The following is an 18,083-nucleotide window of genomic DNA, read 5'->3' as shown; positions in this document are numbered from 1 at the left end:
AGGATACAAAGCCCAGAGATAAACCCACGCACATATGGTCACCTTATCTTTGATAAAGGAGGCAAGCATATGCAGTGGAGAAAAGACAGCCTCTTCAATAAGTGGTGCTGGGAAAACTGGACAGGTACATGTAAAAGTATGAAATTAGAACACTCCCTAACACCATACACAAAAATAAACTCAAAATGGATTAAAGACCTAAATGTAAGGCCAGACACTATCAAACTCTTAGAGGAAAACATAGGCAGAACACTCTATGACATAAATCACAGCAAGATCCTTTTTGACCCAGCTCCTAGAGAAATGGAAGTAAAAACAAAAATAAACAAATGGGACCTAATGAAACTTAAAAGCTTTTGCACAGCAAAGGAAACCATAAACAAGACCAAAAGACAACCCTCAGAATGGGAGAAAATATTTGCAAATGAAGCAACTGACAAAGGATTAATCTCCAAAATTTACAAGCAGCTCATGCAGCTCAATATCAAAAAAACAAACAACCCAATCCAAAAATGGGCAGAAGACCTAAATAGACATTTCTCCAAAGAAGATATACAGATTGCCAACAAACACATGAAAGAATGCTCAACATCATTAATCATTAAAGAAATGCAAATCAAAACTACAATGAGATATCATCTCACACCAGTCAGAATGGCCATCATCAGAAAATCTAGAAACAGTAAATGCTGGAGAGGGTGTGGAGAAAAGGGAACCCTCTTGCACTGTTGGTGGGAATGTAAATTGATACAGCCACTATGGAGAACAGTATGGAGGTTCCTTAAAAAACTAAAAGTAGAACTACCATATGACCCAGCAATCCCACTACTAGGCATATACCCTGAGAAAACCATAATTTAAAAAGAGTCATGTACCAAAATGTTCATTGCAGCTCTATTTATAATAGCCAGGACATGGAAGCAACCTAAGTGTCCATCCACAGATGAATGGATAAAGAAGATGTGGCACATATATACAATGGAATATTCCTCAGCCATAAAAAGAAACGAAATTGAGTTATTTGCAGTGAGGTGGATGGAGTTAGAGTCTGTCATACAGAGTGAAGTAAGTCAGAAAGAGAAAAACAAATACAGTATGCTAACACATATATATGGAATCTAAGGAAAAAAAAAAAAGGTCATGAAGAACCTAGTGGCAAGACGGGAATAAAGACACAGACCTACTAGAGAATGGACTTGAGGATATGGGGAAGGGGAAGGGTAAGCTGTGACCAAGTGAGAGAGTGGCATGGACATATATACACTACCAAACATAAAATAGATAGCTAGTGGGAAGCAGCTGCATAGCACAGGGAGATCAGCTCTGTGCTTTGTGACCACCTAGAGGGGTGGGATAAGGAGGGTGTAGGAGGGAGGGAGATGCAAGAGGGAAGAGATATGGGAACATATGTATATGTATAACTGATTCACTTTGTTATAAAGCAGAAACTAACACACCATTGTAAAGCAATTATACTCCAATAAAGATGTTAAAAAAAAGAAGACCCAATGCAGCCAAAATAAATAAATAAATACAAAATAAATAAATAAAATATTGACTGTATTCCCTGTGTTGTACAATATATCCTTGTAGCTTATTTTATACCTAATAGTTTGTACCTCTTCATCTCCTACCCTATATTGCCCCTCCCCACTTCCTTCTCCCCAGTAGTAACCACTAGTTTGTTCTCTATATCTGTGAGTCTGCTTCTTTTTTGTTGTATTCACTAATTTGTTGTATTTTTTAGATTTCACATATAAGTGATGTCAAACAGAATTTGTCTTTGTCTGACTTATTTCACTTAGTATAATACCCTCCAAGTCCATCCATGTTGCTGCAAATGGCAAAATTTCATTCTTTTTAATGGCTGAGTAGTATTCCATTGTGTATATAAACCACATCTTCTTTATCCACTCATCTGTTGATTGACGCTTTGGTTGCTTCCATATCTTGGCAATTGTAAATAATGTTGCTGTGAACATTGGGATGCATGTATCTTTTCAAATTAGTGTTTTGGGTTTTTTTTTTTTTTTTTCTTTGCTGTCTACCAAGGAATGGAATTCCTGGGTCATATGGTAGTTCTATTTTTAGTTTTTTGAGGAATCTCCCTACTGTTTTCCACAGTGGCTGCACCAATTTACCTTCCCACCAACAGTGGTAGGAGGGTTCCCTTTTCTCCACATTCTCGCCAGCATTTGTTATTTGTGTTCTTTTTGATGATAGCCATCCTGACAGGTGTGAGGTGATACCGCATTGTGGTTTTGATTTGCATTTCACTGATGATTAGTGATGTTGAACATCTTTTCATGTGCCTGTTGGCCATCTGCATTTCCTCTTTTCTGAAAGTTCAGAGTCTGAAGTGGCTGGGCTGGGCCTCTTGAGAAAAACCAGCAGAACAGGTCTCTTGGGTTGACCTTGAATAGAGAAGGACTTATTGGCCTTATGTTCTGTTCTCTAGAAATATTTGTCAATGTAACAGAGGTGAGTGAAGGAGTAAGAATGACCAAGCCTTTGATGATTTCTCCCTCTTTAGAATTATCAGAGTCTGTGGACTTATGAGATGTCAAAAGAAATTTATTTATATATTTATTTATTTTTTGGGTGTTGGGTCTTTGTTGCTGTGCGTGGGCTTTCTCTAGTTGCGGCGAGCGGGGGTTACTGTTGGTTGCCATGCGTAGGCTTTTCATTGCAGTGACTTCTCTTGTAGAGGAGCACGGGCTCTAGAGCGCAGGCTCAGTAGCTGAGGTGCATGGGCTTAGTTGCCCCGCGGCATGGGGGATCTTGCCGGATCAGGGCTCGAACCCGCATACCCTGCGATGGCAGGCGGACTCTTAACCACTGCGCCACCAGGGAAGTCCCTCTAAGGTCCAAGTTCTTAAACTAAGAATTGGCTATCTTTGATGATCTTTTGCAATATAATTACCAACTGGACCTTTATTTGTGAACTTCTTAGTAGCTGTTTGGAGAGATGAATTTAACTTCTGATTTCCTTGCGTGTATGTTCTTGTTTGTCTTGGAGTAAATTCAAGAAAGAGATTGTGAGAGCCTGTTTTATAGGTAGAGCAGAAACCCACCGTCTTTTCCTGTTTCCTCTTTGCCTCTTCGTCCTGTCTCAGGGCTGTTTGTGCTGAAGCCTTTTCACTGGCTTCTACTACAGTCAGAGAGAAGAGAGAACCAACTGGGGGTCTCTGGGCTACCTGATCTGGCAGCAGTGGGAGCCGGCAACGTCTGGAATAGGTCCCCCGCCCCCACCTTTCCTCCCTATTCAGAGTCATTCATATCTAGAACTGTGTCAGGGTGGGAACTGGGGATTGGTGGAGGAATCATGTGCAGTCCATGCAGCTTGGAGGTGGGCGTCTGCAGCCCACATGCTGTACTGTACTTTATTTTCTTGGCTCCAGTGCACAGATTCCACAGAGAGAAAACCGCCCAGGCTCAGTTTTCACACTCACATAAGGACTTCTGAATCCCTGTTTCTTGTAGTCATGTTGCCCTTCATTTCAGTCTACAAAGACACATGTCTTGCCTGTCTTTTCCTTCTGAAATCAGCAGCCCTTGTTGAAGGAGCCTGGCTCTAGACAGAGCTGTGTGCTGTATAGAGAGGGCGGGCTGAAGTCAGGGGCCTCGGGGCTGCCCATGTGGTGCCACTGCTGCCCTAGTTCGCAGGCCTCTGTCTTCTCTTTTTTGGATGATTGTCAGGGCCTCCCATCTGTTCTCCCTGCCTCTGACCCAGCTTCCACCAGTGCATCCAGAATTTCATTCAGAGACACCCATCTGTTGATGTCATTCCCTCGTTTAAAACCTTTCAGTGGTGCTACTCTTAGGATAAAGTCCAAACTCATTTGCATGGTTTACTGGGCTCTGCAAGTCCTGGCCCCTATCTGCCTCTCCAGCCTCCTTCCTCTCACTGTCACCCCACGTACCAGCCATGCTGCCCTCTCACTGTTCCCCACATTTATCCTTTTGGCACTTTTCTATCTTTGCACTGATGATTCCTGCATCCAGCTCGTCCTTCCTCACCTCTGCTGCATGTGGAATACCCAGCTCAAATGTGACCTCCTATTAGGATGCCTTCCTGGCTTCCCCAGACAGGGTTTGTTGCTCTATCGTCTGCATTCTTGGGATTCAATATACCATAGTGATTACAAGTGTGGGGCTCTAGAGTCAGACTCCCTGCTTTCAATCCCAGCCTGGCCCCTTCCTAGATGTGTGACTGTAGGCAAAATGAATTACCTACACTCCTGTGCCTCAGTTTCTTCATCTGTAATATGGGGATGATATTAATAACACTCATAGGTTGTTGATTAAAATAGGCAACAGTTTAAAGTGCTTAGCACAGTGCTTGGCCATAGTTAGCACTCAATAATTGTTTTTTTAAGAAATTGTTGTTCTACTGGTACTTTGCATACACCTCTATTAAGCTCTTATCATCTCATATATTTTTATTTATCTGCCCTACTAGAACAGGTGCTCCTTCTTGAGGACAGGTGCATATCTCGTTCACTTTCCCTGGCCCCCGTGTACAAGTTTGCAGTAACTTGGTTGAATGCTTTATCACATTTAGATTTGCCTTCAGAGTGGAAATGGGCAACAGATAGAGTGGGGAATGCTTGAAATTGGGTTTGTGGATGATCACAGACCCAGAGTTGTTGTGACCTTGATGTCAGCTGGTCTATCTTCCTCTGTGCCTGAGCCCTTCTGCTGCCTCCGGGAGCACAGACAGTGCTTTTATGTTGCCAAGACAGGGCAGGAGGCCATGTGAAAGTTAAGCACACCCTAGGCACCAAGTTCATGTCCATTTTGTTTTTGTTTTGAACTGTAGGTGACATGTCTGAGAGTAAAGCCAAGAAGATAGAAATCAAGGATGTGGATGGGCAGACCCTGAGCAAGCTGATTGACTACATCTATACGGCTGAGATTGAGGTGACTGAAGAGAACGTCCAGGTAAACTCAGCTCCAGCTAATAGCTCAGTGTATCGTATATTCAGGGCCCACTGTTTTACATCATCATTTCATTTAACCCTCACAACAACTCAGTTGGTAACTGGAGAGGAAACTGAAGCTCCAGAGAGAGTAAGCGACTTGCCCTGGGTCACATGGCCAGGGTGAACGACCCTCAGACTCCTGCCTGCCTGACCATGGGACCCACGTTCTTCACCACTAGGCCAAAATCCCTCTGAATGAGCTTGGGCTCCAGAGCAGAAAGTCTTTAACTCATGCTGGTTTAAAGTCTTGGGGAAGGAAGAATTAGAAGCCTGGGTGACCCCTCTTCTCCCCAGTCATTATCTCATCTCAGGGATTTTGAGTATTGGCTTGTGAGACTGTTAAAAGTTTTTCTTGTCTCACTGTTCGTCAGCGAAATGCCTCTGAGCCTGTGGAGGTGCCAAGCACCAGGCTTGAGTGTCAGTAGGGGCATGTTGCTCTGAGACATGTTGTCTGTGCCTTTTCCTCCTTTCACCGCCCCGCCCTCATCCTAAGCCATCTGGAGCCTTGAAAGAGGAGCCAGCAAAGACACTGCTTCACCCAAAGGTGTGGATCTTTACTGTGGAGACATGAGACATCACCGTCATGCTTCAGAAGGGAAGATGGTTGAGGGTGTGGCCCATGCTGGAACGCTATGAATCACCGGGCCAAACACAGACGCAGGATACACTATTTCTTGTCATTAAGGATTTTACTATTTAATTAAAGTAATGGAAATTGTATGGGATTTGGAGGTTTTTTCTTCCTTTTTTTTTTTTAAAGCAAAATTTCACCTTATTTAGGTGAATAGGCCGGTACCTCTCTGGTGACCAAAATACCTATTTCCCTTATCCAGAACACCATCCCCTTTTCTAGGATTGAGGTATTTGGGAGGCCGAATTGATAATCGTGTATTGATTCCATTTGGCCCAGATGTTTGAGTGCCTCTTACATGCCAGACACTTTATTGGGCACTGTGTTTGTACCAGTGAGCAGAGGTCATTCCATTGGCTGCTTTCATGGAATTTGTGGTCTAGGGGTGAAGACGGACACTCATCAAATAAGCACACAGGTAATGTTTATGCACAAATTGTGATAAGTCCTTTGAAGGAAAGGAACAATTTGGATGAAGGAGGGAATCTAGGAAGGGCTCTTTCAGGAGATAAGATTTGAGCTGAGGACTGCAGGATGAGTGGAAATTAGCTTGGTGTGGTGAAGGGTACTCTGCTGGGGGTGTCAGGGTACAGGCAGACTGAGGGTCTGAGGCACCCTGCATTTGGGCCTGCAGAGCCTGCCCCAAGGTACAGACTGCTTTTGTCTCTGGCCCCTAGACAGACTTTTGGGTGGCATAGTTTCTACAGAGATCTGGTATAATCCTCCCCTGCCCTTTTAAAATTGAGGTTTATTTTATACACAGTAAAATGCATAGCCATTCCATTATTTCTGGTCTTTCCCATTCAGAGTGGGCGAGGTCATGGTTACATACTAGGTCTAGCAGCGGAATTTAAACAGCTGAATGACTTTTGGGCAGTAACAGTAAGTGCAAAGTAATTTAGTATAAAATATGTATAAGGCATGTATGGAAAAAAAAATTTTTAATGGGTGAAAGTGATTTCAAATCACCACGACATTTAAATTCATTTAGGTACTTTTGAGACTGATATAAATATTGAGATTTACAAAATGCCAGAAATTACATCCTTTCAACTCTAATGAAAAATGCTAGATGTCAACCTAAAAATATGCAGGGGTAAATAATTTTTAAAAATCTTGCATTAGGGTATATCAGTAACTCATTAATCATACAGTGTGGTAGGCAGAATAGTAGCCCCCAAAGATGTTCGTGTCCTAACCCCTGGAATTTTGTGAATATGTTAGGTTGAATGTCAGAGGAATTAATATTGCAGGTGGAATTAATGTTGCTAATCAGCTGAACATGTGATGGGAGATTAGCTTGGATTATCCAGGTGGGCTCAGTGTAATAGCTAGGGGTATTTAAATCGAAGAGGGAGGCGGAATGAGAGAACTAGAGCGATGTGACCTGACAAGGATTCAGTTTGATGTTTCTGGCCTTGAAGATAGGGAGGCCATGAGCCAAGGAATGTGGGTGCCTCTAGAAGCCTGAAGGGCAAGGAAACAATATATTCTCCCTCAGAACCTCCAGAAGGAACTCACCTCTGCTGACACCTTGATTTTAGCCTGGTGAAACCCATTTGGGACTTCCGACTTCCAGATGTAAGAAAATAAATTTGTTTGTTGTTTTAGGTCACTAAAACAAAATGAAACAAAAACAAACAAACGTAAAACACTGTTTAGGGGAGATTGTAGAATTGTATAATTGGAACCAGCTTTTTTCTCCCTTTTCTACATGTGTTTATTTAATAACCTTATTTTTTCCTGTAAAGTACAAAGTGTTTACAAGCTTAGATAGTTAGAAGATGTTCCATTCTGGATCCTTTTTGCCTGGCTGGGTATTTATCTTTGCAACTTTGGTCTAACCCAGTGGTGGTCTCTACAGCACCAGTTACCTTAAGGCAGGTAGCAACAGATAGCGTAATTGGAGGACTCTGGAGAAAATGGCGTCACCATTACTTTTAGAAACTACTTTGTAGGGGTGGGGGGGGGGAGGGAGCCAGCGTGAAGACGTGCAGCTTCAGAGGGCATGCAGAACTAAAGATGAGGCAGGAATCAAGTCTGAATGGAGACCTGGGTCCAGGCCTCAGCTTTGACGTTCATTCACACAGTACTCTTATTCTTGCCTTTTCCCACTGCAGGGGGTCAGTCTCTTGACTGTAAGGTGAGGGCATGGGACTCAGTGACCTCTGATCAGAGAAGACTCTTACTCTGCCAGCCTCTGGTTTGTTCTGCTTCCTTCCTACTAGAGCTTCTCTGATACCCCCCCTGACATCCCGCCTCAAGGATCAGTTTTCTCTTCTGTAAAACAGGAATCATAATAGTACGCATTCTGTTGGGTGGTCATGAGTTAGACTGTCTGCCTTCAAACCTTGACTCTACCATTTTCTAGCTGTGTGACCCCAAGAAGGTACTTAACCTCTCTGTGCCTCAGTATTCTTGTCTGTATTATGGGCATAATAATCGTACTTAACCTCATAGGGTTGGTGTGAGGGTTAAATGAATTACTATAGGTAAAGCACTTAGAGGAGTGCCACCCTGTGCCAACAGACAGTATGCGCACAGAGAGCACTGTGAACACAGAAGCTTTTTCATCAAGGAGCACATGGTCTGAAGGTGGAGACAGGTGGCCAGGCAAATGCGTGCCCTCCAGTGTGGTAGGGGCCAGGGTGGAGGTACCCAGGAAGCAGGCAATGGTCATCACCCCCTTGATGAGGATGGTCAGGGCAGGCCTCACTGAGGAAGTGTTGTGTGTGCTGGGTCTTGAAGGAAGGTCTGGGAGGTCAGGCCTGCCTCCTCTTCCACCTGTCTGTGTCCCTACTGGCGTGTGAGCCCCTGGAGGGGCCTGTTGCGTTCATTTGTATGTGGGAGTGGGGAGGGGGCTGCATGTGCAGGGGCTCCCCTGAGAAGCACAATGTGGAACCTTCAGGAAACTGCATTGTTTGGAATCAGTCAGATATATGAACTATTTTCCTTTTTCTCCCTCACTTTAAACTATGGTTTGGTCAGGGGTGACCTTGGGGGAAAACAAAACAAAAAAAGTTGAGAAGAGAAAGTTTAGATCAAAATGTGGTTGCTTCTTACTGCTGTGATGCTGAGAGTTGCTCACAAGCTGTCTGTGAGGACAGTGTGTGTTGAGGATTTGGTGCACTGAGGCGGTGAGCGTGGAGGCACCTGGGGAAACAAGGGTCAGAGACTTGGGGCTTGGTTAAGTGACTGGGAGATGATGCCCTAAATCTCTTCCCAGCCACATGTACCTTGGAGAGTCTGAGCTGCCCTTCTACGGTGGAGGTAACAAGTCATAACTGTTACTTATTGATACTCATTGTAAGCCAAGCATGTGTTGATTATTTCACATGCATTATTTCATTTAATTATCGTAACCACCACTGGAAGGTTCTACTATGATTCTTCTCTTACAGTTGAAGGAACTGATGCTCCAAGGGGTTAAGTGGGTAGTACCCACGGTCACACAGGTAGTAAGTGGTGGAGTTGGGGTTTGAATCCAGCTCTCCTCAGCTCACTGTGCCCTGTTGATGTGGTCAACTCGAGTTTCTTGTTCAATGAATGATCACAATCTTGACTTCAGCTCATAATAATTAATAATAAAAAAAAACCCAGTTTAACTGAGGAATTCCTATGCACCAAACACTGGGTTAGCTGCTATAAATGTATTATCTCATTTAAGCCCAACAACAAGCCTTTAAGGCAGTACTATTATTTTCATTTTACTGTTGAGGAGTCAGAGGTACAGAGAGGTTAAGTAATTTGCCTTTAGTCACATGGCTGGTAAGTGGAGAAGTCAATATTCTAAGTGACACTATACTTCAGTAAAAAAATTAAAAAAACATTCTAAGTGACACATTTAATCACAGTACTGTTTTGCTAGCTCTCCTGTTCATCTATCTGTACACCCCTCTCTCTCTCTCTCTCCCTCTCCCTTTCTTCTTTCTCTCAGTAGATTTTTATTTAGCACTATTTCTGTGCCAGGCCTCATGCCTGGTGCTGGCAGAGGCAGACCCCCTGCTGTGTGGCGCGGGCAGCCTTGCCACCTGGCCCTCTGGCTGGTACCCTCCCTCTGTGCATGGCCCTGCCTCTCTGAAATTCCAGGAGTAGGTGCATTCTGAGGCAGGGCATTTCCTTTTGTTTTTGTTAAAGGAAACAAACTCTGTGACGGGATATCCTCTGCTGTGTTTTCATGTTATCCGAGGGAGAGGAAAAAAAACAAAACAGCGCCTGCATGTGAAAAATGGAGGGAAGCCATTTGCAAGCTGGAAGGGAACCTGTAAACTCTCTGCTGAGGGTCATTCCAGGGCCTGTTTTCCCAGAACCAAAATGCTGAGACGGCGAGAGGCAAGCTGAAAGCTTTTAACCCAGGGTCGTCTTCTCTTCCTGCAGCGATTCCAGCCAAATGCTCCTTCTCAGGTCTCAACCTCCTTCCAGGGGCCAAGCAGCACGGCCCTAGTGATTCCACCAGGACAGTCTTGCTTCCAAGCTGAGGACCCGAGCTTGGCCTCTTGTTCCTAATCTTGTTACTGCTGCCGCTTGAGGGAGTCGAGTTGCAGGCAAGATAAGAGAAGAGGAAATCCTCTTTTAGCCCTTGTTGTGGGAGAGGGAAGCAAAGACCACCTCCTGGACGTTTTTCCCTCTCTTTTCTTTTGCAGCCTCTGGGGATTTGTGTTGACTCGCCTTGTGTGCAGCCCCCAGAGCCCTACTGGACCAGGTCCCCGTTTATCCCTGAGACTCAGCATTTGAGCAGTGATACATCCTCCAGCCTCTAAACCCTCCTCAGCATTCTGAATCCCTTTGCTTTTCTTCACGCCTTCCTGTATGAAGCAAGTGGATCGCAGCATAAGATCAAAGAGAGGGAGGGAAGGGGCAATTAGAGAAACCACCAGCCCCGCTCATTTTGGGAAGTCACCTTGGGAATGCTTTCGGGCAGAAGTGGACCCAAACAGGATGGGGGGAGGGTGTGTGGAGAGGTGGAAATCCTGATCATTTTTGTCTGCTAAGTGGGTTTTGTGAACAGTAGGGAAGTTGAAAGCTGTGTGGGTAGCTCTATCCAGGGAGGTTCTAAAAACTGAAAGTATAACCTAAGGAATGTGTTCAGAAAGTATTTATTATTTCATTTCTTTGGATGGTTGTCATGAGCTTGAAAAATTAAGCACCAAACTGTGCGGCTGTCTTTGTGGGGAAGAAGAGGGCAAGGAGGCGGAGGAGGTGTGTGTTCCTGGCGTGATCGCATCTTGGCTTGGCGGGGATGCAATCTGGGAGCGGATTGGACTCTCAGAAATTCCTCCTCTGTGGACCTAAAGGGCTGCTGTCCATTTCGGCCTCTAGTCACACCTGACCCTTGGGGGCTTGCCACGCCCGAGTAGGGTGTGTGCTGGACAGCATTGGATTACTCCTCTCCACCAGGGTTTCTTAGTGTAACTGGATACAGGTTTCTGGTCTCTGGGGTGAACCAACACCCCAGTTTGCCCAGGAGTGAGGGCTCTCCTGGGACACAGGACTTTGAGTGCTAAAACTGGCAAAGTTTCAGCAAACCAGGATGGTTGGTCAACCTATGGCCCTCACTCTAGGGTTTATAGCTGGTGCTGGTCGGGGCGGGTGTCATGGAGGTCATTTGGGGGTTTGGAACACGACTTTCCATTCCTGGTATGTATTCAGCAAGAATAGTTAATGGTTCTCCACTTAACTATCAGGGAGAGACTAATCTGGTCCTGGAATCTGTTTGGCTAGGCTGAGCAAGCTCACAGGTTAATTGAGTTTCCTAGTTTATGGCTGCTCCGTGGGGACGTGGCTGTCTAGTGGGGATGGAGCTCAGGTGGTCAGATTTGGAGCCTGGCTATGTTCACTTATGGTCTCAAAGTCTCCAGAACGGGTGATCTTATCTTTTTCCTTCTCTGGAATGAATGAGTGGTTCAGAAAATACCAAGGACAGGATGGTAATTTACTGCTGTATTGCTGGGGACATAGGGTAGTGGAAGAGAGAGGGCAGAGGAAGGAGAGAGGAGATGTTTTCTAGAATTTGGCTATCGTGAGGGAGAGGTTTAAGCCTGCAGGTAGGAAGAGCTTCCCTTTGAGAGCAGGCTTTTAAGCTTGGGAGCAGGACCACTGTTAGTGGAGGCTCTTGGTGGCATCTGTGTGTGGGCAGGAATGAGGAAGGGTGGCTAACTGCCCCAGTTTTTGCACTGAAAGTCCTGTGTCCTGGGAAACTCTTCGGTCCGGGGCAAACCTGGATGGCTGGTTACCCTAGTGGTGGGACAAGGCCCAAGAATGGGCAGTGGGGCAGAGTTTTTGGCCTTAGCCAATGGAGGTGAGGACAGCTAGAGATGAGGCTCAGAGCTGTTTTGGGAGACAATCAGCCTCCAGGATTTAAATTACTCAAAAGAAAAAAAAAAAAAAAAAGACTTTTGTAGTGCCCTGAGTCAAGAAATCAAATGCATCTGCAGCCCTTGTCTTCCTGGGCAAGCCCGTGTGGATGGGAATACCTGGAGTCTGGCTGGCCCAGACACTCTCCCTGAGAGTCAGGGGGGCAGCTGAGAGCAAAGGCCCAGGACACGGGGGTTGTTTTGGGGTGAAATGGATGCTGGGGGTCCCTGAGCGATGCAGTCTCAAGCCAAACTGTTCTGCTCTGATTTTTTTTTTTTCTAAATTTCTTTTTGTTAAGTCACTCTCAGCACATCTACCCCTCCCACAGGGTCGGGGAGGGAGGGGTAGCAGAGCTGGTGTCGAGAAGGTCTCTGACAACTATCATGGTTTTTGATCCGAGGGCAGGCTTCGGCAGCTGTGGCAAAGTCCTAGGGAGCTTGACCAGGGTTGACAGTCTGAGCACAAATCTGGCCTGTTCAAGCTAGTCTTCCCTGGCTTTTAGGAAAAACACATGCACACACCTGAGCAGGAACTATTTCTGTCTTCCAGGATACAGTATAAATACTCATGTGTCTCATGACCTTTTAAAAGGAAACTTAGCTCTCCTTTTGCTAAGAATGTACTCAGAAATGTTCTTTATTATTTATCTGTTGGATGGGGTAGTAGAGTGTGCCTCTTTGAGTCCCAGTGGATTTGGGGATGATGCTCTTGTTCCAGTAGATGATAAACTCTGTAAGATCAGGGGTCTGATTTCTCTTGCTTACCTACCACTGAATCGCAAAGGCTGGCACACAGGTGCTCAGTAATTAAATGGTGAATGAGCTTGTGAGCAAGTCAATAAAGACCTTTGAGTGAAGACAGTAGCTAAAGGCTGTAGGGCAGTGGTTCTCAAACTTGGCTATACATTAGAAGCACCTGGGGAACTTTAGCAATATCTCACTGTCCAGGCTACACCCCATTTCTATTAAGTTGAATCTTTGGGGGTGAGACCCAGGCGTCAGTATTTTAAAAATTCTCCAGGTGATTCTCCAGGTAGGAGGACCAATTTGTCTTAGCTTGGGCTGCTATAACAAAATACCACAGAGTGGATGGCTTACACAACAGAAATTAATTTTCTTACAGTGTTAGAAGTTAGAAGTACGAGATCAAGGTTCCAGCTGATTGAGTTTCTGGTGAGGGCTTTCTTACTAGCTTGCAGAAGGCCACCTTCTCCTTGTGTTCTTGCACGGTAGAGAGAGAGAGAGAGAACTCTGGTATCTATTTCTCTTCTTATAAGGGCACCAGCCCTGCTGGATTAGGGCCCCACCCTTCTGACCTCGTTTAACCTATCTCCAAATACTGCCCAAATTTGGGGTTAGGGCTTCAACGTATAAACTTTTGTGGGGGACACAAACACTCATCCTATAAGGGTCTTGTTACTCAAAGTGTGGTTCATGGACCAGCAGCTGCAAGCATAGCCTGGGTACTCATTCGAAATGGAGGCTCTTGGGCCCCACCCTAAACCTATTGAGTCAGAATCTGCATGTTAATAAGATCCCAAGGGGAATTCATATACACATTAGCCACTGGGAGGCACTGCTGGGCTGTAGGGAGACAGAGAATCTGTTGGTGCTTAGGGTCCATGAAGTGGAGAGTAGTGGGGACTAAGGCTGGGCTTGCCTCAAAGTCTAGGCCAAGAAGTTTGGACTTACTTGGGCAGGTAGTGGAGAGCCTTGCAAAGACCTTGAGCTTGGGTGTGGTCTGATTAGAGCACTGCTTTGGGGAGATGAGACCCTGGCGTTGGGATCCTGCAAGTCAGAATGTCACCTTCTCTTCCAGGTGCTGCTCCCAGCAGCCAGCTTGCTGCAGCTCATGGATGTTCGCCAGAACTGCTGTGACTTCCTGCAATCTCAGTTGCATCCCACCAATTGCCTGGGTATCCGCGCGTTTGCAGACGTGCACACCTGTACCGACCTCCTGCAGCAGGCCAACGCTTATGCAGGTAATGGGGAGCGGGGTTGGCTGTACCTCTCTGAGCTTGTGGATTTAATAGCCTAGTCTGTGGTGGACTCCTCAATGATGATGAGAAGTGCGCTCTGCTATGAACAAGTTATAATTTAGTCAGGGAGACAAGACACAGGTGGAAAGATAATTAACAATAGAAGAGTTCAGCTCATTGCCAAGTGGAATGCGATTGTCGGATGAATGGTACAGACAGTGATTTTCACAAGAGAAGAGGAAAGAGATCTGAGAAGACTTCGTGGGGGAAGAGTAATTTGAGCTAGGTCTTGAAATAAATCTTTGTCATTTAGGAAAATTTCTATTTTGATCAATGTGTTCTATGACCACGATTTGAAAAGTCAAATACTATTGCAAGGCTTATAATGATAAGTAAGAGTCTCCTGCTCTGCTTTTCCACATGAAGTCTTGCTCTCTAGAGCCACTCACTTGCAATTCTAAAAGAATTAAAATACATGTGCTGATTTAGCTGAAAGCTGCTTTGTCTGATATTTACCTCTATTTACCTAAATAAAATGTTTGTACCACTATTTTTGGATTTACTAGTTTTAGATGTTATCTGTTGACTTCTCACAGGAGAATAATTGTGCTTTCATAGACATCCCCCTCATATACATACACTGTTCCCCTCTCTTTATTCTTCTAACATCATTTCTACAGCTGAGATAAGTTATAATTAGTTTTTTATCAGAAAACTTTTTATTCAGTAAGGCAGTTAATAAAATGCTTTTTCTTTTACACAGTGACTGCTACAACCACGAACTCTTGTAAGACAGATACACTGAACGGTCTTCTCAGTATATCAGATAATCTGTTGAGTCCGTTTTATTTTTCTTGACGACATTCTCCCTGCTAGAGCTTGTCATCTTGCTATTTTAATGGGGTTTTCGGAGGGAGTAGTGATGAACATGAAAGTTCAGCCCACCATGTTTAGCTGGAAAGAAGTCTTCATTGGTATTTATTTCAGCTTGAGGACGAAGGTCATGATTGACCTAGGAAACAGATCTGGTCATATGAATCAATAGATTCAGTCACGGCTACCTCCTTCCCTTGCAGTAAAGCCTCTCATTCTTCCCCCTGCCCAAACAAACGCCAGCATAGCTGCTGTCTGTTCTGTGTCTCATGTCCAGCTAATGTCTGGAAGTTAACTGAGGACCTGCTGGCTGCCCACCTGCCAGCTCCCTGCGCTGTGTTAGCCCCTTGATCCACAAGTCACCAAGCATTTCTTCTGTTTTCCAGCATCCTTTTTTGCTCTCATCAAGCCCCAGACCCCAGGAGCCTACACAGACTCTCATTTCTTCCTGAGGTCTGTTTCTGAGGGCACAAATGGGACCAGTTGTTAGGATGATGTCAATGATGATGATTTTTGTGAAGGACATTCCCCAGACACCCCAATTCTGAATTCCTCTGACTCTTCCTGGCCCTAATCCTTGACTCTCCTGTTTCTCTGCTGTCCCTCCTGTGTCTGCCTTTCCCAGCGTTGTACCCCACTTCCTTTCTGTTCTCAGGGAGCCGTCGCTAGTCCAGCCCTCTCTAGTCCAGCCACTTTCTTGAGGGATGTGTGCAGACTTTGCTTCAGCAGGAGCTGAGAGCTTGGCCAAGGCCCAGGTCAGCGTGTGGACATCTGCTGGTGCAGTGGCAAAGGGAGAGTGCTTAGACGCCAGAAGGTCTCTGTCTCTCTTCCTGGTCTCCCCTCCCCAGCCCTCTCCTTCTATAGAGTGCATATGCTTGCATGCACACAGCAGGTATCACATCCTTTTGTAGTTGGCTTACAAGGTCGTCTGAGGTTTGGGCCGTGTAGCGAACCCTACCTTTAACAAAGGCTCCCAGGTTCTTCTGGCCTGGCTCTCCCCTACTTTCAAAATCTGTGTTTTCTCCCTTTGCCCTTTTCACTGTCTGATGGTGAGACTCACCTGTGGGAGAGTGGGGAGGATGCAGTTGGGAACATATCGTGGTCTTGGTGCTCCTGGGTCCTGATCTGGGCACGGTGATCGGGTTCTGCAGCATTGTGGGTGTGTGTATGCAGTGTCCTGGTGAATTACTTTTAGCTAACGTTTACTGAGCTCTACTTTGGGTCACATCCTAGGCTAAGCATTTTATGTGCATTTAATGCATACAACAGCTGAGGAAACTAAGGCACAGAAGGGTGAAGTAATTTGTTGGGGTCATCTGGAAGAGACAGAGACAGGATTCAAACCCAAACAGTGTTTACTCCAGAGCCATGTTTTTAACTGCTACATTCTGTGGCTTCCAGGCCCAGTTTGGACGTAGGGTGGCTCTGTGAATCAGTAACTGTGGAGTGTTGGTGGCTAGAGCTGGCATTTTCCATCGGAAGCGTGAGCCTCGAAGTCTGTGCCATGCAGTTACCAAATCCCAACAGCCAGGCAGTGTAGACAGACGGCCAGCTGTCTCTGCTAGATGTGGGGTGTTTAGTCATCTTGGGGTGGGGAAGTGAGACGTGGATATCTTCTCTTCCCCCTTGGGAGGCTGCCTCCCCGGAACACGTGGAGGCAGCCCCCTCACTGCACGCGTGAGCCCTCCTCCTTGCCCTGTCTCGGTCAGCGTGACTGAGGGCTGAGAGCCTTCTGCCTGTCGTTCAGGTCTTCTGTGGAGCCTGGGACCAGCTCCTGGATAGTTTTCTTTGCAGCCGTCAGCTGTGCACAGCAGGGGAAATAAAAATCATATTTTTAAGGTAGTGTGGTAACGCAGAGGTTGATAAGACCATGATGAGAAGACAGAAGAAGCAGTGTGAAGGTAAGACTTCACACGGTGCAGTGCTTAGAGAAGGGAATAAAAAATGATTATCTGTGCTCCCTCCCTCGCACCCACCCACTGCTGTGGGCCTGCTTTGTGTCTTTGATCTTGCACCTCCTGACTTGAGATGGAACCTGGCGGCTCTGCCATTGCCGCCTGCTGAGACGGAGCAGCCACCTCGTCCCATTTTAACTGTGGGGGTGTGGGTACCGGCCGGAGTCACACACAAGGGGCAGTGTCAGCCACTGTGGTCAAAGCCTTCCCTGGCCCGATGCCTCGAGTTAGGAGGTATTTTATCCCACAGACTATGAGGAGACCCTCCAGATCAGAACCAGGGATCACACCAGCCAACGCTTTGGAGCTGAGTGGCCCTAGGCCTGTTTTCTTCTCTCTCTGATGGGGGTAGTTCATCCTGCCTTGTTTCCAGGATGGTTTGGGGGTCGGGGAGACAGGGAGGAGAGCCCCCTGCAGAAGTAGGTGCCACCCAGGGCCGTGCTCTGGAGCCTCCCTGCCACTCAACGCCGTCTGTAGTAAGAGAGCCTCAGAGCTGGGACCTGGTGGAGAGATGGGACTCCTCGGGTCACCACCACTGCCCCTGCTGCAGAGTGCATGCACTTTGGGGGAGGAGGACCATTTCCAGAGCTTCTGATTGTGGTTTCTCTGTATGCAGATACACAGCTGGGTATGTCCTGCCTCCCCCTCTTCCCTCGTCTCTGGCCAGCTGGCCTCTGCCTTCACCTGTCCATAGCCCCAAGCTGTGCCTCAATTCTGTTCCTCTTCCTTCTCTAAGATAAGCTTTCTTTTTCTGTTTTTATTATTATTGCTATTGTTATTGCTATCTTAATACAAAACCACCTGTGATTATTACAGAAACAGCTGACAGGCAGAAAGAGCAGGAAAAGCGCCACAATCCTACCCAGAGGGAGTCACGGGCAGTGCCCTGGTATATAGCTTTCCCAGTCTTTTTCATTCCACGTGTATGTTTTCCAGCCTAAAAAAATCTTAGCAGTATATTCTGAACAACTTTCCATGTTAGCAGACATATTTCTATACCATTATTTTAAAACTTTAGAGAATGTATTCAATAAAAGCAACTTGTACCCGTGATAAAAGTTTCAAACAGGACACAAGGTATAAAATGCTCAGCTGATCTTCCCCAGCCCCTCTTAAGGGAGCAGGGGACTCTCTTGGGTATCCCTACAAAATATGTATATATTACGCTTTTTAACTTACACAAATAGAAGACTTCTGTACTCACTATACTTAAAAAAAAATTTTTTTTTTTTTACTTAGTACAATATCTTGGAGTTCTTGGCAGACCCTTGTGTAGGGCTACATCTTACTCTTTTTGTCTACTGCAT

General features: G+C 45.7%; 1 protein-coding gene across 6 annotated transcripts in view; it reads left to right on the top strand.

The window, feature by feature from the left end:
* Positions 1-18,083, top strand: part of KLHL3 (kelch like family member 3) — a 116,917-nt gene that overhangs the window by 38,205 nt on the left and 60,629 nt on the right. For 5 of the 6 annotated variants that reach the window (XM_082379656.1, XM_082379655.1, XM_082379659.1 and 2 more), the window contains 2 exons: positions 4,823-4,944; positions 13,789-13,951. In XM_082379656.1, the coding sequence (XP_082235782.1) occupies positions 4,823-4,944; positions 13,789-13,951 (285 nt within the window). Of the gene's footprint in view, positions 1-4,822; positions 4,945-5,559; positions 6,035-13,788; positions 13,952-18,083 lie in introns of those variants that run through there. The other variant, XM_082379660.1, reaches the window with a different exon arrangement.

The sequence above is a fragment of the Balaenoptera borealis genome, assembly GCF_965194805.1.
Source record: "Balaenoptera borealis genome assembly, chromosome: 2".
Lineage (NCBI taxonomy): Eukaryota > Metazoa > Chordata > Mammalia > Artiodactyla > Balaenopteridae > Balaenoptera > Balaenoptera borealis.
Note: the sequence above shows the minus strand (reverse complement) of the source record. Positions and strands in the feature narration are given on the sequence as shown.